Below are 20,031 nucleotides of genomic sequence, written 5' to 3' on the forward strand. Positions count from 1 at the left end.
GGCAGTTAAAAGAAATGAAGTATTGACACATGCTACACATGAATGAACCTTGAAGACATTATGCCAGTTACAGAAGACCGCTGGGTATGATTGCATTTATATAAAATGTCCAGAATCGGCAAATCTATAGAGAAAGTTAGATTAGTGGTTTCTTAGGGCTGGAGGAGTTGGGAGGAGATGGAGAGCGACTGTTAATGTTTCTTTTTTGAGTGATGAAATGTTCTAAATTAGATGGCGGTGATGGTTGCACATCTAAATACCATTGAGTTACACACTTAAAAGAGTGAATTGTACGGTATGTAAATTAGATCTCAATAAAGTTGTTATTAAAAAGTGTATATATATATATAGGTGCACTTGCTTCCACGAGCATAAATTGCCACCAGAATGATACACATCTGCTGCCTATGGGAAAGAGCTGTGTTCCCTTGGGGGCCAGGGCGAGAGGTCGATTTTTACTAAATACCCTTTTGTGTCTGTTGAGTGTTGCACCTTGTGATAATATTACCTCTTTTCCAAATAAATGTTGAATAATAAAGGTATTAATAACTGTCTTGATTTTCTGTGCCCAGGTCCTCCAGGGCTTAGATTACCTGCACAGTAAGTGCAAGATCATTCACACTGACATAAAGCCGGAGAACATCTTGATGTGCGTGGATGGCGCATATGTGAGAAGAATGGCAGCTGAGGCCACCGAGTGGCAGAAGGCGGGCGCTCCCCCTCCCTCGGGGTCTGCAGGTGAGGAGCTGAGCCAGCTTCGTCTCGGTCTGTTCGGGGACATTGAGAGCCTGCACAGTGGCACATCGAAGGTGGTTGAGTCAAACGTGTCCATATTAGGAACTTCTGTAAAAGCCTGATTCCTAGAAAGAACTAGATTTTTCTCTTGAGAAGGAAGATGCGCCAGTTAAATTATACCTTGCTGTTTGAATTACTTACCTTTGTCCTCCCTTGAAAGGTCATTTAGATTCTTAGCTGCTGCTGCATCTACAGTGGGACATTTTGTTGTGTTGCCACTTCTCTGCACAAGGTCATGTAGCAGTAGGTTTCATGGGCGACCTGCGGGCATCAGAATTTTTTTCCAGCTTCAGGCTTACTGGAGGGCCGCCTAGTTCCCAGTGAGCGTAGCTACATCAGTCTGAGTCTGACTGACGGATTTGGAATGAGTCACAAAAGACCCAAGGGCGGGGCAGGAAGACCAAGGGACCCGAGTATCAGCCTCGTGTGTAGTTATTTCTGGTTTCATTCCCCGCCCCGACCTGGTTTTCTCCCGTCAGGGTGGTGGTGTTTTATATCGTGGGGCCGTAGTCGGTCAAGCGTTTGCTGCCGGCAGGTTCTGGTCATTTGATTTCTAGAACAGTTGCTGCATTATTTGATTTACTTTGGTTGCAAAACTGGCCAAATAGTTTTCAAACATAGATGTACATCTTCCCATCTGAACCGTTCATTCCATTGTCTGTAACACAAATTTGGTTTGGCGTTTGTGAATTCCTCTTCATTGTCTTATCAGCCAGGGCTTTGGGATTGACTGTGTTTGAAATGAATGGACAATTTTAGACAAATAAGAGAAATGGCTCCATATTGAACAGCTACTGCTATGCCTTTTAAGAGCCAATCATTTGAGTTGGATCAACTTTCTTTAGATCTCTATGATTAAGAAGCTCTGATATTTAACACTTGTTGAAGTTGGATAGCCGTTAAAGGGCAATAATTATTTCATTTTACAATTCAAATTACCTACATAAAGATGTGGGTCAATTTTCCTCTAAACCGTCATTTTGTTTCGTTTTGTTTTAGTGAGTACGGCTCCACAGCAAAAACCTGTAAGTACTTACACGTCTACTTCACCTTCATGTCAAAAGTGACTGTTCATTAGTGAGCTTTTCAAACTGTAACGTTAGTTTCTGTTTCTTTCTGCAACAGTTTGTCATTTAACGGTTTTTGGGGGGAATTGGTTGTACGTTTTTTGGTTTCTTCTCAGTCACTGATGTTCTGATGTGTATTAATGTGGAGGACAAGACGGGCATGTTGATCAATGCCGTGGATCCTTGACTATAAGACCTCCTGTTTGATAAGTTGAAGTGATTTTAGAGGTGGGGTAATTGGGGCCACTGCAAGTTGGAGCTTCGTTTCCTCATGTCCTTCGTTTCCTGGCTGTTGGCCGAACCTGAAGAGACGTGAAGTGAGAGAGAGTTTGAGGTGTGGTTATTCCAGAAACACTTTACATTCTTCCTGATTGGCCTCCAAGTTACATGTTTTTCGGAAGCTGCTGTTCTGATTTTTTCCCAGCCAGTAGTTAAATATGAAAGAGTATTATTTATTTTGTGGTCCTGCCAAAACCCTAAGTCTGACCCAGTGAAACCAGCTGCTCAGAATTAGCTCCCGCCCTGGCCACCTCAGCCTGGCTCGCTCCCAGGAGAGGACGGAGCCATGGGTCACCTGCAGATTTTGAGAGAGCTTTGTCAACCAAAAGCCTTTGAAAAGAAATGTGCAGAAGGTCCAAGTGCTGCCACCAGCCTCAGTTTGAGTGGAAGTCCTGGAACGAGAGGCCGTCGTGATGACGATGCCACCTGGCCTGCCGAGGTGCCCATCGTTCCCACAGCTCTGTGGGGCCGGAGCGGCTTGTTTGGATTATCGATTCTCTGAGAGCCTGGAGGCCTCACTGCCAGGACTTTCCGAGTCACATGGCCAAGACTGGAGGCAGACTGAAACCTGGCTTTTCCTTTTTTCATTAACTTCATATGCTCATGTTTTTACAGTTCACGCAGCCTTGGCTGTTGATAACAGCTCACTGTGTGAGACCCACACCCAAACAGAGCTGTCGACCAACAAGGGAGGAAATAGACCTGGTTTGGTAGACTGTTCGTTTTCGGCAGACAGTTGGGTGAGACAGTGAGGAGAGGACGTTGATACAGGTAGCAGCAGATGAAACTTGCCAGCGGTGCCTCTTGTTCAAAGGCAAGCACATCTCAGCCTCTTTAGTTCTTCTGAGAGTTTAAATGAAAAAGACTCAGTGGGTTTAGCGTATCCCTCTGAGGGCGGGACCTAGTTGGACTCCCATTCCTGGATTTTAGCACTGCTGTCTTTTTGCTGGCTTTACTGTAGCCCTAACCATGAGGTGGAGCTCATGTCTGGGCGGGTAATCTTAATCGAATGTGACCTGAAAAGGCAGGACTTGTTGGTGTTTGCCCTGCTGCCAGCACTGATACTGTTGCTTAGTGCTTTAAAAAGAAGCAAACTGACCTGTGGTATTTTCTTAACGTGTAGATAGGAAAAATATCTAAAAACAAAAAGAAAAAACTGAAAAAGAAGCAGAAAAGGCAGGCCGAGTTACTGGAAAAGCGTCTGCAGGAAATAGAGGAATTGGAGCGAGAAGCCGAAAGGAAAATAATAGAAGAAAACGTCACATCAGCTGTACCTTCCAATGAGCAAGACGATGAAGACCGCCCAGAGATGAAACTGAAAACAGCAGAGCTGGAGGAGGCTGCCGAGGCAGAGGCTACGAACGACAATGGTCAGTGACACCTGGAGGCCGGGCTGCCTGGGGGTCCTGGGAGCGACATTAGTGGGCTCCCGCCAAGTCGTCACAGAGTGTGACTTGCTGCTGCCTCAGACGTGAGGGTGATTCCCTGCACCTCCTTTTTCGGGAGGAACAGTCTGGCAGTTCATTTGTAAAGTCTGTGCCAGAAATATGTTAATATTTCAAAATAGTTTTTTAAAAAGTAGAAGATGTCTGAGAAACACCATGTCTCTCTCATGCTAATAATTGTCCTCTGTTTTGGAATTAACCTTTTGCCTAACAGTGATGCATCCGCAGACCTTTTCTGAAGATTGTAGAGCAGAGGGGAGAGACGGAATGGCAGCTCGCACTGAATACAGTAGCCCCCTTATCCGCTGGGTCACTTTCTCTGGTTTCAGTTACCCACAGTTAACCATGGTCCAAAAATATTAGATGGAAAATTCCAGAAATAAGCAATTCATAAGTTTTAACTTGCGGGCCATTTTGAGTAGCACTATGAAGTCTTGCGCCATCCTGCCTGGGACGTGAATCGTCCGTTTTCCAGCGTATCCCGGCTGTGTACACGCCCTGCCTGTTAGTCGCTCAGTAGCCAACTCGGTTATCAGATCATCTGTCTAGGTGTCGAAGTGCTTGTGTTCAAGTCACCCTTAGTTTGCTTAATATTGGCTCCAGAACACAAGAACAGTGATGCTGGCAATTCACATATGCCGAAGAGAAGCCATAAAGTGCTTCCTTGATGTGAAAAGGTGAAAGTTCTTGACTTAAGGAGAAAATTGTATACTGAAGTTGCTAAAATCTACAGTAACTTTTATTACAGTATATTGTTATAATTGCTCTATTTTAGTATTGTTATTACAATAACAAAGAGATTAATATTGTTATTAATCTCTTGCTATGCCTAATTTATAAATTAAACTTTATCATAGTTATGAATATACAGGGAGAAAAACATAGCATATATAGGATTTGGTGTGCTGTCCACGTTTTCAGGCGTCCACTAGGGGGGCCTTGGAATGTGTCCCCCCATGGATGAGGAGGGCCTCCCATAGTCATTTTTCTCCAAAAGCTGTCTAGAGTAACTTTCTAGTAAGAGTATGCCAATTATTTAATAAATGAAGGATAAGATTTAGAAAACCTGAAGATTTTACCCTGAGCGCCAAGAGATGTTTGCTGTGTGGTACATGAATTAAGCACATTCGAAAATGTCTCTTGTTGGAGGAAGTAAGTAGCTAGTGCCACTGTGCTAAGGAGAGTAGTGAGTTCTAATTCTTAATCCATCAACTTTTTAAGGTGAAGCTGAGGACCAGGAAGAGAAAGAAGATGCTGAGAAAGAAAACATCGAGAAAGATGAAGATGATGTTGAACAGGAACTTGCGAACATAGACCCTACGTGGATAGAATCACCCAAAACCAATGGCCATATTGAGAATGGCCCGTTCCTACTGGAACAGCAGTTGGATGATGAAGACGATGATGAAGAAGATTGCCCGAATCCCGAGGAGTATAACCTTGATGAGCCAAACGCAGAAAGTGATTATACATATAGCAGCTCCTATGAACAATTCAATGGTGAATTGCCAAATGGACGACATAAAATTCCCGAGTCACAGTTTCCGGAGTTTTCCGAATCGTTGTTCTCTGGGTCCTTAGAACCTGTGGCTTGTGGCTCTGCACTTTCCGAGGGATCCCCACTGACCGAGCACGAGGAGAGCAGTCCATCCCGTGACAGAAGCAGGACGGTCTCTGCCTCCAGCACTGGCGATTTGCCAAAAGGTAAGTGTCCGTCCCCGTCAAGTGTCTGCTTTCGGTGGCCCAAGTGTCACACGCTTGACAAACGCTGTGAAGGGAATTGGCTGGAGGTGGTAAAGCCACGGGTGCATGCATTAACTGTTTTCATTTTACACTTTGGTACTCGTGAATAAGTAATAGAATTCAAAAGATATTCTGTGCTGCTGGGCTTTCTCTTGCTCTCTGCATATCTGATCCCATTTCTGAGCCTTTCTCATTCTTTCTGTATTTGTTCAGTGACATCTACATTGGCAGAAATCTTCCAAGTCTGGCAGCTTACACCTGTAGCTTTCTAGAACGTGTAGTTTAATTTATAATTTGTCCTTCCATCTGATAGTATTATATTTAGTTTTGGTTTTTGTTCTGTTTTGTTTCTATTCAAGGAAAAATGTCCCTGCCCTTTGTCATCTTTTATTTTGATAGTTGTTCCTGATTATAAGGCTCTGCTACTGAGATTTTAAAGGAAGCAGCATGGATGTAAATGTGCTGATGACTTACACCCCCTCCTTTTGAGAGTGAATGCCACATGACGTGTCCCTGCCTGTGACATGCTCGGGACTTGAGTAAGCAGACACTGGGCACCACGGCTGGCTTCCCTTCCGGCCCACAGTGGGAAAGCTCAGACACCTCCTCTGCTCCCTCTGCTGACAAGAGCGTTTAATACATGGCCAGTCATGATGAGCCAGCCTGCAAATAGCCTAAGAAATTCTGCAGCCCCTTTCCCTCCAGCGGGTGGAGCTGCACAGAGCCGTCCTTGTGACTCGTGGGCTGTGGCTCACCGTGCACAGGATGTGGTGGACGGACTCCCCGCCTGCTCCCCTTCGCGATGACCGGGGTCTGTTGGGAGGCACTTAGGAAATGCGTTCATGTGGAATGTAGGCTCACCTAAGGGAGCACTCACCTCTCTGGGTCTCCTTGATGCTTGTGCTACTCTGACGCTTGTGGTCACCAAATGACCATTTAACTGACTCCATTTAACTCAGTTCTGATACTTGGAGATAGCATCAGATCACCCAGGTTCAGGGGTCGGTCGCCCAAGACTGTCCCCTGCTCGTATGCCAACCACCTGTATTTCTGACCCGCAGCCACAGGTTGGAGGTTCCCGTGACCCACTCCTCGGGTTCAATTATTTTGTTAGAGCAGCTCAGAGAACTGGAGGAGACAGTTTCCTTGCTGGGTCACTGGTTTATTATAAAAGGGGGTAACTCAGGAGCAGCCAACTGGGGGAGACACACAGGGCCCGCGATGGGGCGGGGGCGGGGTACCCCGCTCCTTCTGGCTCGCCACCCTCCCTGCTGTCTCTCACACATTCCTTCCTGTCATGGACTCATGGATTCTTTTTTCTTTTAAAAGACATTGAATTATGTGTTATAATCATTTATAGCTTTTTTTTCTTTGATATCAGAACTGTCCCAAATCTGGCCCATGTGAGCCTCTTGGGGGTGGCTCTCAAGTCTGACATAGTCCTCTCCTTTCTCAGGTGCTTTCTTGCCTTCTAGAACCATGTGTCCCAGGCTGGAGTGGGCCATATCTCCAAACAGTTTTGGTTACTAATTTTTTAATGTTTTTTGATGGACATAAAAATAGGAGCCAGTAGTATGTAAAATTTATAAATACGCATATATTGGGGTGAGTGTTCAAACTTTTTTTTTTTTTGAGGAAGATTAGCCCTGAGTTAACATCTGCCACCAGTCCTCCTCTTTTTTGGGGAGGAAGACTGGCCCTGAGCTAACATCAGTGCCCATCTTCCTCCACTTTATATGTGGGACGCCTACCACAGTGTGGCTTGCCAAGCGGTGCCATGTCCACATCCGGGATCCAAACTGGCGAACCCCGGGCCAGCGAAGCAGAACGTGCGAACTTAATTGCTGCGCCACTGGGTCGGTCCCCCAAACATTTTTATTGATGGAGTAAACAGTCAAAAAGCTTAGCAGTCCCAAGTGTGGCAGAACCTGTTCCCAGCTTATTTTCGAGACGTGCTAGAGGGCGTCTGTGTGATCATGACCTGGTCGCTCATCCTTCTGTACCTCTGTGTTTTTCCTCCTGCGTGGGATGTTTCCTCCTGTTTTTGCATGGTCCATCCTTTTGGCAAACTTCTGTTCTTTTGTCAGGTGACAGCTCAAATGTAGATCCTCCTGTGTCCTCAGCAGGTCTCAGGCCTCTTGCCCGTCTTTTCCTACTTGTCGTCTTTTTCTTATCCATCTGCTCGTTGTCCGTTTCCATTGTCTTTCTTCTCACTGGGATGTAAGCCCTTTGAGAGTGCAGTGTGTCCTCAGCACCCGACTCAGGATAACGGGCAAACAAGCCAGTGGTCTCCGTTTGTAGTGCTCTCCTCCTCACTTTGTCCACTCACAGTCCCAGTTCTGTCCAGCACACTCCCGTCCCCAGCACCCTGTCTGTTGCGTGAATGTTGAGTCAGGAAGAAGCAGTGGGAGGTCTGTTTTTCTCATTGCTCTCAGTCTGCTGCCAAGCAGGCCTTTTCAGTGTCCTTGAATTCTGGGGACATGGCAGGGACAGGGTCCTCTCATCCAGGCATTTTTTAGAGGCACTCAGTTTTGGTTTCCAGCTTGGTCTTTTGGTCACCGTGGGCACCTCCACGGAAGGGGTTTGGTTTCCTGCATGGAAGGGATGGCCTGCAGGCTGGTCATTGGCCACCTGGTATTGGTGAGCATGAGGCAAGAGAAACAAGCTCTGTTCAGAGTTCGTGCAGACCCTCCTCGTTAGAGCAGAGCGTCCACACTAGGCGACAGGAGAAGGAGAGGTCGGCCACAATGAGAAGACTGAGGAGCTTCCACGCTGGGCTTGAGGCCGTGAGCTTTTCCCCGCGCTGGTTTGGGGGCCCTTGAAGGTGGAGACGAGGAGGCAGGAGGCCGCTTGGGTTATGAGCTGCTAGAGCCATCACGCGTCCCGGCTTGTCACACCTGAAGGACGAGCCCTGTGCCAGGGTGCTCCTGTTGGCTTCCCCTGCAGGGTGCATTGGGGTCCCTTTGCTGTCACCTCGTAGTGACCCAGGTCACTGTTGGTCCTTGCCTCGGCTGCTGCAGTACAGGCTCCATGCTCGTCTCACCTCCACTAGTCCCATCTCTGGAGGGCGGTCAAGAGGGCTCTTTAGAGGGCGCCCAGTCACCCTGGTCTCCAGCGTGGCTCTGCTCAGAGGCCGCGCTCCGCAGCTCTCAGGCTGTGCCCAGCCCAGCCGGCAGCCCTCTCTGGAGTCCTCTCCGTGCCTCGGTTCCCCTTGCTCACCTGCGCCTGCCACGCTGGCTGCTTCTGAGCTTTCTCCAGAAAGCGAGCTTGCTCCTGCCTGCTGCGCTCCGCACGCTGTCTCCTCCGCCCCCCACTCAGGCCTCTCCTGGGTTGGCGCTGCTCCCTGGACACGCCCCCTGCCACCGTCCCCTTTCTGTGCTTTGTTTTCCTTTATGGCACATAGAGCACCTGACGTGGTGTGTGAACGCTCATCTTAGGGACTTTATCGCCCACGTTCCCGACCGGCACGCGCGTTTCCTAATTTGGGGTGTGGTTGGGGGAGCCTTGTCTGCCCCGTTCACGCTGTCCCCAGTGCCAAGGCGGCGTCTGGCGCGTGGAAGGGCCGCAGTGAACACTTGGTGAAGAAACGGGTCAGGTTTGGGCGTTAAGTCTCCTGGTTCTGCTGTGTCCGTGGGCCTGGTGCTCAGCCTCCCGCATGTAGCGAGGATCCGTCCCTCCTCGGCAGGCTCTTTTCTCCTCGGAGGAGTCGGTCTGGGGCCAGCCAATCCCTGCGCTGAGTGGAGGTGCTGTTCCAGTGCTGGAGGCTGCTGGCTGCCGCCTCACGAGGCTCCAGGCTGGCTTCACGGGGAAGGAATCCGCTGTCACCCAGAGTCCGGCTCATCGGAAGTCACTGAAGGGCCCAGCCGCTCTCGAAGTGAAGGTTTCCTTCTCTCTCCCCACTTTTCATTCCCTCCTCGGTAGAAGCAGAGCAAGGAAGAACTGTGGTAGGTCCCCACGCGCACGACACCCAGGGGCGCGACCTGATGCCTGCCCGCAGCGAGGCTGAGCCACCTGTTTGTCAGCTCCTGAGGGTGGCAGGCGATGCGCGCACGTCCAGGCAGCTCCTCTTCCACTTGCCTCCTGTTCATGTACAGTTAGCTTTTCGAGACTCACTCCCCGGTGTCATCTAGGATGCATCGTGAGCTGGGGACTGTTACAGCCCTGAACCAGGACAACAGCGTGTCACTGAAGAGGCTTCATTCACTGACCATAAATGAGGGATATTGAAGATGTGTGGCAGTGTGTCTTTCAGAGTGTTTCCTCCAGCCCGATTGGCTTATGCAGCCTCTGTGAAACGTCTTTACAACAGCAGGTGGGAGTGGTGGCGATTACGGAGCCCCCTTCCCCTTGAGTGCCCTCAGGTGTCGGAGCCCGGAGCTCCCTGCTCTTCTCCGTCAGACCTTTGGTCTGAGTTGTCCGGAGCCGAGGGCCCCAGCAGGCGGCTTCCCCTGCTCTGTGCCGTTAGGAGCCTCAGCCTCGGAGGGTGGTCCGGCTCGCTGCGGGCAGAGCGGAGGCCCTGGGTCTGGCCAGGCAGACGCTGCAGCGGCTCTCCTGCGTTTGGTCTTCTTTCTCGTGGGTGGGTGGGGAGGGTCGCCTTCTTCTTCGCTTCCTCATTGCCTGAGAACTGAGCCTCAAAGACTGTAAGTCATTTGCCAGAGTCTTCAAATTTGTCAGTATTGAAACTTAGCTTTGGATCCAGTTCTGCAAACCGCAGATTCCCTTTTCTGGCCTGCTGACTCTCTTGAGTTAAATGCCGAGGGATTCATCGAGCCCTTTCTGGCGCTGCCCGTCCCTCCATTGGTCACACTGCTGTGTTTCTCCTGGAACTCCGCTCTCAGCCCATTCCCTGTTCAGTGCATCCATTTTGCCTCCTCAGGTGGGTCTCTGCCTTCTCTGAGTACCTGTGTTCCTTCTCCTCAGCTCACCCCTGGCCTTTGCTCAGGCCCCTGGTGGATCAGCATCCTTATGAAGAGAGAGGTGGCATAGGACAGATGCAAGAAGGGAACCTGGCCATGCAGGTTGATCCACAAGCCCGACAGATGGCCCTTGAGGGATAAATCATTGGCCAGAGTTCTCTCTGTGTCCTGTGGCCCCTCCTGGGGAGTCTGTGGGTGCCCTCTCTCTTGGGTGCCTTCCGTGCTCACTGCCCTGCTGCCTTTGGGGGTGCTGGGCATGGGAGCCTCCCCAAGCACCGAGGCTCCATGGCACGCTGTCCCAAGGGGAGGTGTGGTCTGTTAGCAGAGCCCAGCTGTGAGTGAGCAAAAGGGCGTTGACTGTTCAGCCTTGAGCAGGCTTTTCTGCTTAGTCTGTAAATACCATTTCAGAATTACTTCTAAAATAAATAGAAGCCATGGTGACAGCTCATCCTTTCCCGAAATTCGAGCTTGTAGGTCAGTTTGAGGTCCGATCAAGATGCTGACTCTCTTCAGCACCGTCTCTCTGCGTCTCACCAAGTTTCTTTTCTTCATCGCTGGCCCCTGGTTGGCTGTGCTTGCTGCAGGCGTGGTCTCACACATCTTGGCGCCTCCACTGGCCGGGAGCCCTGTGGAGCCTAGCCCTGTGCCTGCTGTTGAGAGACCCTAGGGTCACCCTGGGGGCAGAGTGGCCTGAGTACTTGATGAGTTTGTGAGGGACCGCGGAGGTTTGCCCTTAGGACCCAGGCCATCTCAGGAGACCCCTGTCCTGAGGATTCCTTGCCCAAAGCTCAGCCAGAAGGATCGGTCCCCACCTTTAATCTGTATTTCTTGATCAGCCGTCATCTAACTTTTGAGGTCTCTGTGCTCAGCGCAAGCAGAGGCAGAGGGGGAGAGCTGTGGGTGCCAGGGGAACTGTGTGTCCCTTAGGAAGGGATTGGTCACCCAGGGCGGCATTCCCTCTACCCTCGTGTTCCGGGCAGTGATGCACCAACAAGCTCGATGTGGTCTGTCAGGGAATGGGCTCTGATAGGACAAGGAGCCGCTGGAAAGATGCCGAGGGGAGCAGAGCTGGGCTGACCTCGAGGTGACGGAATCAGGAGCGAAAGGAGGGGACGGGGCAGGGCCTGCAGGGTCTCGGGCAGCCCAAGTTTGCTCTCTTCTGTGAAATACTTCCTGGAGATGGAGACCAAGGATTTTAAATTCTGTTGAGTTCAACTTACAGGATTCCAGGGCTGATTGGTGGCTGGTCGCCGTGTAGAGCAGGGGGCTCCGTGCCTGCAGACGTGGCACGCAGAGCTCTGCCCACACTAACTGCCTGCTGTTTGCCATGCCAGCCAAGACCCGGGCTGCCGACCTGCTGGTGAATCCCCTGGATCCGCGGAACGCAGATAAGATCAGAGTGAAGATTGCCGACCTGGGGAATGCTTGCTGGGTGGTAAGTGGACTTCGCTTCCTCCGACGTGTGGGTCCTGACCACGTCTTAGAAGACCTCTGTGTTTTGTGGTGTCTGTGCCCCCCGGGGTAATGCAGTGTGTTCTCTTCCAGCATAAGCACTTCACGGAAGACATCCAGACTCGTCAGTACCGGTCCATCGAGGTTCTGATCGGAGCCGGTTACAGCACCCCCGCCGACATCTGGAGCACGGCCTGTATGGTAAGAGGGGCTGGTGGGGCATCCGTGGGAGTGCCTGCCCATTAGGGTGCCAGGCTGTCCCCCAGTGTGGCCGCCGCGGGCCAGCTGAGGGCGAGGTGGCTGCCGTGGCGTCTTAGAATGGCAGGAAGTCTTCCTGGGCACGTGCTGGAGTGGGGTTGCTCCTGTGCGAGATGCTCTTTTTGAAAGCCCCCCACAGCCCCGAGCCCCAGACCCCTGGCCGGCTGACGGCCGACGCGGGGTCCCTGCTAGCCCGCCAGCTCGCTGGGGGAGTGCAGCTGCCCTTGTCCCGGGGAGGTCGGGGGCGGAGGGGCAGCCTTCGCCGTGCCCCTGGCGGACCTCAGCCCCATCCTGGGGAGGAACGGCTTTCCCGTCTCCAGTGTTCCCGCTCCCTCCTTGGTGAAGCAGAATCCAGAGGGTGTTCCTGCTTCTGCTCGAGGCTGTGCGTCACCTCTGGGACTGCACAGCTGCGGCACCCCTTGCCGGAGGCTGGCCCTGTAGGAACCGCCACGTTTGGCCGCAGGGCGCCTCCTCCTTCACCCACGTGTCGGAGCTGGTTTTGCTGCCAGTTTTGTGCATCGCAAGTTTGAGCTCTCCCCTGGCTGCCACCAGGTCTTTGTCTCACTCCATCCTTAGCTGTGAATCGCGGAGCGTGGCCCCTCATCCGCTGGCCCCTTGCGGTCCTCTTTCCCAGCCCTGTTTCCTGGCTAGTTCAGTGCCTTCCTCTTACTGGGCTGTTCTTCGTCGCTCCATGTTGGAAAAGCGGAGGTGTGTGTATGTTGCTTAGGGTGGTATTTCATGGTTTTCTTATTTCTTATTTATTTTTTCCAAATTCTCCTCTGGTATTTAAATGAAAGGGCACGTGTGTAAAGCTTGGCACTTGTCTTCTCACTGAAAAAAGCAATGCAGGTTAAATATAATTGTCTGTTAATCAAGGATCAATGTCCCAGTTCTTTTGAGTGTGCTGTGTCGTGTCTTCTGAAGCTAAAGGAGAAGCAGTGTTAACAGAGCGCTAAAAGGATATGAAAAAATGGAGATGTTTTGTGTCTTCCAAGTCAGCACAATCTGAGGCGACAGTTATGGCCAAATAGATCAGAAATGCTGTCCTTTCTAGGCCCACGTTGCTCTGACGGATAATACCAGATAATTTTAAAAATTAAGTTTTTCAGGAAGTGTCAGAACTGAGTCCTTGCCGTGCTAGGCATAGAAGAGAAGAGTTTAAAGAACTGCTGGACGTGGGCTGTCGCTTTGAGTTTCGAGACTGCTGTGTGGGGGCTCAGGCTCGCTCTGACTGTGGGCCGGGGCGGCGGGCGGAGTGAGGTGGGCAGGAAGGGAGCGCTGCGGGGAGGATGTTCTGTTTCAGGACGTGGTGAGGTTGGGCCTCGCTGTCCCCAGCAACACAGCAGGCCCATATTGGGGCTGCCCTGAATTCGCCTCTGAGAACTCTTTCAACTCTGAGATCCGGTGCTTCTAATTTGGGGTGTTAAATTTTGGTGATATAACCAGAAAAATAGGACAAGATCGCACATGTAGTGGAATAATGGTGGAGCTGTAGGCACAGTTTTATACCCAGTTGTCTCTCAGGCCTTCCGTTGGGTAAGGCCTGGTCCCTCCACACAGTCTCCTGTCCGCCGGCTTCTGCTGGTGCTGTGAACCGTGCCATGAGCCCCAGTGACAGACCACTCGGGAGAAGTGGTCACGCCTTTCACCTCCCCCAGGAAACTAAGCATGAGCTCCCATGGTGCTTGCAGGGCTGCTTACGAGGGTTTTTTAATGGAGTGTTACAAGGTGATTTTTCTGGAAGGGGCAGTGCTTCATTCCTCCCTTGCCCCGTTCCTGGAGCTCGTGTCCGAGAGGACCCTTTGGTTCATCGTGGGGAGCCCGGGGAAGGTGAGGCAGTTTCCCTGCCTCTACCCGGTGGTCGCAGTTAAAAATAGACCAGCTGTGATAAAGCGCCAGAGTGTTCTTGGCGGCCGAGCCCACAGTCCTCAGAGTGTCATAAATGGCCCCCGTCTCACGGCACCCCCCCAGTGGAGGGGAGCGCCTGCTGGCGGCTGGTGGCCGCGCTCACTGAGAAGTGCCTTTGCTGTGTCTGGGAGGAGCTTGTACAGCTGGAGAAGGACGACACAGTGAGGCCGAGTCGCTGGGATGTGTCAGGCGTTGAATCTCTCTTCCTTTTCTTGAGCTTTGGGGCCCCTCCGTTGTGCATATCATCTAAAACTTCCGTGCGGGCTGAGGCGTCGGTTCCTGCGCACCTGTGTGTCCGAGTCCTGAGCAGGCATCTTCTTGCGGACTCTGTGGTGAGCCCCAGCCAGTGCCATGGAGACAGGAAGGGCCCGCTGACATGGTTCACCGGCCTTCTGCAGCCTGGGTCACGCACACAACGAGTCGGTGACCTTGTTTGTTCAGAGCAGGAGGCCATTGCAGGAAGGAGGCACCCAATCTCCCCAGCACGGGGCAGCCCTGCGAGGGGATCGGGCCAGCTACAGAGGGAGGAATCCACAGTTCCCGAATACTAAAAATAAACAGTGATCGGAGCAGAAAGCTGTATTGGGAGTCACTTGCTGAGTTGAAGGCGGTCGTCTTGGTGGGCTCGTGGCCGCCAGCCTTAGAGCAGGTTGTAGGGCACAGAGGCTGCCCTTGTCATGGGATGTGCATCGCCCTGTGGCGCAGGTCCTGTTTGTGAAGAAAATCTCATCCTTCTCCAGAGAACCAGGGCCGGATACCATGGCAAGGGGCCTCCATCTTGCCTCTGCCTTTTTTCCTTTAAGCCATTTCGACAGGCTTCTTCCACTCACACGTTTCGTTGGGGATACCTGGGTGCTAATCAGAATGGTCATCATCCAGAGGACACCTTAGGCTGTAGGAAATATATACAACCAGGTGGAAATGTTTTTGCAAGTTGTCTGGAAGCATGAGCGAGGACCCGAGGACGGGTCAGAGCCGCTGGGGCTCTCCGTGGACGTCCATGGCGTGGCTTCTCGCGGCTTCTCCCTCCGTTAGGGTTTTGCCTTTTTCTCTCGGCGTGTGAGGTATTGAATTGATTGTGTCCCAGGTGAGGAGGCCTCTTCTGGCCATTCTCTGTGTGATCCTGACGTTCCCTTGCGTCTGTGGCCGAGTTTGAGGTTTTCTGTCCTGACCTGGCGCTGGCCCCATCTCCCTGTTCACTGGGTGGAGAGGAGCGGCCGCAAGCGAGGACCTTCCGGGCCCGGCGCCACTCGGGTGACCACCCTCGCCTGTGTGAGACTCAGCATGTCCAGGTCCTGCTCAGACCCAGGTCGGTTCAGGGCAGGGATCCTCAGTCCACGAGTCCGTGCTCATCGCAGGGGCTGGTGGCAACAGTCTCGTCAGCCCACTTTCCTCCTTTCTCCAAAGAAAAAAAAGGGAAGAGCTGTGGCCCCGGGCGAGTGCGCCCTCTCTTGGTTTGGAAGGACAGTACAGGACAGGTGCCCCACCCCCAGCAGACCAACGTTCCCTTAAGGCAACCCTGCACCCCATGGGCGTTGGGTCGCTGCAGCGACGGCTCATCAGGGGCAGGATTGGGGGCAGGGCCTCGAGAGGGTGGGGTGGCCCACAGGCGTCAAGGAAGGGGCACTGGGCGCCTTGCAGAACAGCAGGATCTAATACAGAAGAAAAGTTAATATGGGAAAAACCAAAAATGGGATTTAGCTTATCCTTTTTTTAAAAAATTTAAAACATGGTATTAGATCAGAGCAACGGCAGTTGCCATCCTTATATGTTGTTACCAAATTAAACTCACGGCCCCGAGATTTTGTGAGCAAGGGAAGTAGACCATCTGGCAGAGTGGAAACAGATGGCTCCCCACAGGCACCATGCGGGGTTGGGCAGGTGGGGACGGTGGCAGCCCAGAGCCGCGCCCCCTGCCCTCCTGGACCTACACGGTGGTCCCTCGCTCCTGGCCCCGGGGGGCTGAGCAGGGGCCACTCCTCTGGCTGCAGGTTTTGCTTGGTTGAGTCAGAAATGAATGAAATGATGCTTAGATGCTGAAAATAGCCCTCCGGGACTAAGACAGGGAGCTCTTTGCTTCAAGAGAGCGACCCGCCCATGGTCAGGGCCAGGCTGGCCTGTGGTGTGGACGGGCCCCGGGGGCAGGCAGCCCTGGTCCTGGGCCGTCCCCGTCGTGCCACGTGGAGGGAGCACAGTGCTCGGCCCGGGCCTGGCAGGCTGCTGGCCCACGTGCCGGTGTAGCCGTTTGGCTTCCCGCAAAGCGGAGAGGACGCAGCCCTCCCGTCTTGCAGTAGAAGAGCTGCAGGGATGTCTCTGCAGCCTCTTTAAACTGGGTGGAAGGGAGGAAGAGTTCGGTGTGCAGCCCTTCTTGGAGGCTCTCTGCTTGGCTTCAGATCCCCATAAAACATGGGTCTCCTGAGTGAGGAGGGAGCACGCTGACTGGGGGGCCGGGCTCTGCGACGTGCTCAGCGTGTCGTCTGTTGTGTCCTAGGCATTTGAGCTGGCCACCGGTGATTATTTGTTTGAGCCACATTCTGGAGAAGACTATTCCAGGGACGAAGGTGAGTACAGCTGCCTGCTGAGCACCTCAGCCTGGGGCTCCAGGAAGTCCTGGCCTTCTGGAGAGCATGGGGTTTTCACACCGACCTGAAGCTGGGTTTGGTTTTCAAACACCCAACTCAGACGCTTTTCCTTTGAGCTTGAAGCCCCTCAGGCACAGGGAATGGGCAGAGCCCCCGGCTCGGGTGGCACTGGGAGAGCCCCTGGGCCTGCGCCCACCCCCAGCCAGCCGGGTGAGGACAACTGTGCCGACCCCAAGGCCCGTCCGTGGTCCTTTGTCCACCGAGCGCTGCCCATTTCTCTGTCCTGCTTGCGAGCTGAGTTGAAAACCCGGGAATTCTGGCTTGAGTTCCCTCTGTAGGCTCACCATCTCCATGCTTATTTGCTTTCGATGCTGGGCTGCCCTGGGCTGCCACCTCAGTCACTGCTCGCGCCCCGACGGTGCCTGAGGCCTGCCAGCCCAGAAGCTCTCCTGGATGTGCTGCAGACATTGTTGATTTGGATCTATTTCTGATTTTTTACTAATTTCAATTTTTCCCTCTTCTTTTACCCCGCCCTTCCCCGCACCCCTCCCATTCCCGGATCCTTGTTCTCTCCTCCATAGACCACATAGCCCACATCATAGAGCTGCTAGGCAGTATCCCAAGGCACTTTGCTCTGTCTGGAAAATATTCGCGGGAATTCTTCAATCGCAGAGGTAGTACCTCTCCTTTTTGAAAAGCGCCACGATGCAGACAGAAATGGAAGAGCAGCTGCCGATTGTCGCACTAGTGGTGACAAGGGCATTGCTCCTAAATTCAGAAAGCGCCCAGCAGGACCCCTGTGCTGGTTTAAAAGCTGAGCGGGAAGACCGCATTTGGCCCTGTGCCGCGGTCGCCTGTGCGCCAGCTCTTCCTGGGTGCCCTCAGCACTGGGGGCCCAGAATCCGGCCGTCCGCGCCAACCCTGTGCTTTCGATCATTAGGTCGCGCTCTGTTTCTGTCTGCGCGGGCGGTGACAGTGTCTGCATGCAGTGTACTGATTAAACTGTCGTGTGTTTCTGTTTTGCTGGCAATGTTTCCCAATGCAGATCACATAGCATTGATCATTGAACTGCTGGGGAAAGTCCCTCGAAAATACGCTATGTTGGGGAAATATTCCAAGGAGTTTTTCACCAGAAAAGGTAACGGTATTTATGCAACACTAATTTTCAGCATAATCTTCTCCCAAAAGGAGAAATTGTACATTCACGTGTGGGCAGTGGAGAAAGATCTGGACTTTTACAACTGGGGAATTCTGCTGAAGAAAGCTCTCAAGAAGTAAACTTGAACCGTCTGATATCTGTGGAATAAGAATTTTCTAAGAGAACAGCCTTCCTAAAATCCTTTCCTGCTCCAAGCGCCAATCTGGATATTCAAGGATTTATAAAAAGGAGTTTGAGTGAGTTTTAGAAACCAGCTAGACTTATGTATTTTCCTTTTATTCACGGAGCTGCAGTGTCTCTGCAGCAGAGCGCCGGCGGCCTGCAGCTCGGACTCCATGCACGTCTGTCCACGTCCCCCGCGATCTGTCTGAGACTGGATGTAGTGGGTGTGGGCCTGTGACGTCTGCGTGCCTCATGCGCTTATCAATCACGTGGTCTCCCACTGCGTTAGCGCACAGGGTATTGTGGGTGATGTGTTTAGTACCGCAGCTCTTGTTGACCTTCCCTGGGCGTGACCCTCAGCAACTGTGTCTTTGCCCTGTGTTGTACTCATAGCCAGTGATCACTTCTTAAAAGCGCTCCAGAGCGCCAGGGCGCTTGCTTTTAAAGACCCCTCCCCAGTGCCGTATTCTTTTGTGTGAGTATAGTTGGCCCTCTTAATTCATGTTTTCCCAGCTTAGATTATTTTGGGGTTGCAGCACTCTTTAATAAAGAGCTTTTAAAGTTGGTGTGAGCAGGACATGGTGTTTCTAGAAATTTCTCAGAGTCCCGGATACTCTCTGTCCCTTGCTTTAGCCAAATTTGGAGAACCAATTTTAGTTTCTATTTTCCTATGAGATCAGGAATTCCTTAGAGTGATGATCCTTTGCTATACACTTCAGTGATGTTAAGCTGGCCAGTTCTTGTTTTATCTTTAAATCGCGTTTCCCTGGTCGGTGCCTGCAAGTCGAGGAGGAGCCGTGCTGACATGGTGGTTTCCCGCTCCGCTCACTCTGAGCACATGGCCATGACTCGGCTGTTCTGGGACCGCCCAGGGCCAGCCTGTGACATGTGTCACTAGACGTGGTTGTGTTCTTACTACCTTTTGAAGGCTTTTCATAGGAAAAAAAAAAAATGTCAGGGAAAACTGTTCTTCAGACACCTTGGGTTAATTTTGGTTCTGAGAATCTGGTCTTCAAGTCTGGGTCCCCTGAACGAGGTACAGAGTTCTCTCTCCACACACACACTCTCGCACAGGCTCACATACATTAAGGGCGGTGACGTGGCTTTGCCACTGAGCTGTGTTCAGTGACAGAGCTGGGGTTTGAGCGTGTGTAGGACTGAGCGCTTCGTGTCCTCTCTGAACCTTTGTTTCCTCGTCTGTCCACGGGGACGCTTCAGGGTGCCTCATTGTCATGAGAAGGTATGAGAGAGTGCTGGGTGGCACATAGCGCAGTAGGAGCTAGGTGTTATTGCCGGGGCAGAGTGACAAACAGGAAAACACCATAAACGTTATGAACCACCAGACAGTGGTATCACTGAGAGAGGGGACTGAGTTTCCCTCGGAGACTTCCAGAAAATGTTATTTGAAAACACTTGAAGCAAGGAAGAGTTATGGATTATTATAGGTTGGGGTTCAGTGTGGCTTGGGGAATTGGGTTTATTTTAATGCAGGCAGATCCCTTCTTCCACGTTTCGGAGTGTTTTCGGAGCCTGTGAGAACTGGCCTGGCCCCAGAAGGACGCGGCTGCTGGACGACAGGCAGCGAACACCCGGCGGTGGCCTCACATCGTCACACGGGGCTCAGTGGGGAGGGTGGCCAAGAGCTCCCAGCCTAGTCTGTCATGGGAACAGAGAACACCGTTGACTTGCCAGTGCTCCAGAGGGGACGGGAAGACCCGAGAGAGCACCCGGCCAGGCACCTGCTCCTCTAGGCAAGTAGAGAGCCTGCTGTAGGCTGAGGAGCGGGTTCCGGCCCCAGGCTGTGGAAACCTCATTTCCCACCGCGGGCATAGGGCATGGTGGGGACCAGCGGCCATTGATGGCACACAGGGACTTTCCTTGAATTGTGCTCCTGCTTCCCTTTCCTCTGCAGTAAGGAGCCTCCTGGAGTAATGGGGCTCTGCGTTTCTCCCTGTCCACTCTCTGTGGGTTGGGAACCACATACTGTGCACAGCAGGGCCGAAGAGGAAGGCGAGATCAGAGGAGGGGCCTTGAATGGTGAGAAAGTGAAGTCAGGCGAGTTCTTTGAGGGTGCCTTTCCAGGCAGCCTGCAGCTCAGTTTGCTCGTGGGGGCAGTCACTCGAGGCTCTCTCCTGCCTGTTAGGCTTTGCCTCTGGCCTGAGCTGCAGGCCACCAGGGCCAGCCCCCCTGAATGCCTGAGCCCTCTCCTCGCCTGTCTGGTGGGGCTCTTCAGAGGGATGCGTGCTGAGCTGGTGTCGGCTGCTG

At 52.4% G+C, this 20,031-nt stretch overlaps 1 protein-coding gene across 16 annotated transcripts in view; it reads left to right on the forward strand.

Annotated features, from left to right (window-relative positions):
- SRPK2 (SRSF protein kinase 2) overlaps window positions 1–20,031 on the forward strand; it is a 222,277-nt gene that overhangs the window by 193,240 nt on the left and 9,006 nt on the right. For 11 of the 16 annotated variants that reach the window (XM_044769625.2, XM_044769642.2, XM_070505480.1 and 8 more), the window contains 9 exons: window positions 573–738; window positions 1,795–1,820; window positions 3,265–3,511; window positions 4,808–5,290; window positions 11,580–11,680; window positions 11,791–11,898; window positions 16,355–16,424; window positions 17,027–17,119; window positions 17,491–17,583. In XM_044769625.2, the coding sequence (XP_044625560.2) occupies window positions 573–738; window positions 1,795–1,820; window positions 3,265–3,511; window positions 4,808–5,290; window positions 11,580–11,680; window positions 11,791–11,898; window positions 16,355–16,424; window positions 17,027–17,119; window positions 17,491–17,583 (1,387 nt within the window). The remainder of the gene's footprint in view (window positions 1–572; window positions 739–1,794; window positions 1,821–3,264; window positions 3,512–4,807; window positions 5,291–11,579; window positions 11,681–11,790; window positions 11,899–16,354; window positions 16,425–17,026; window positions 17,120–17,490; window positions 17,584–20,031) is intronic. The other 5 variants (XM_070505523.1, XM_044769662.2, XM_070505517.1 and 2 more) reach the window with 2 other exon arrangements.

The sequence above is a fragment of the Equus asinus genome, chromosome 1 (assembly GCF_041296235.1).
Source record: "Equus asinus isolate D_3611 breed Donkey chromosome 1, EquAss-T2T_v2, whole genome shotgun sequence".
In the NCBI taxonomy this organism is placed as follows: Eukaryota; Metazoa; Chordata; class Mammalia; order Perissodactyla; family Equidae; genus Equus; species Equus asinus.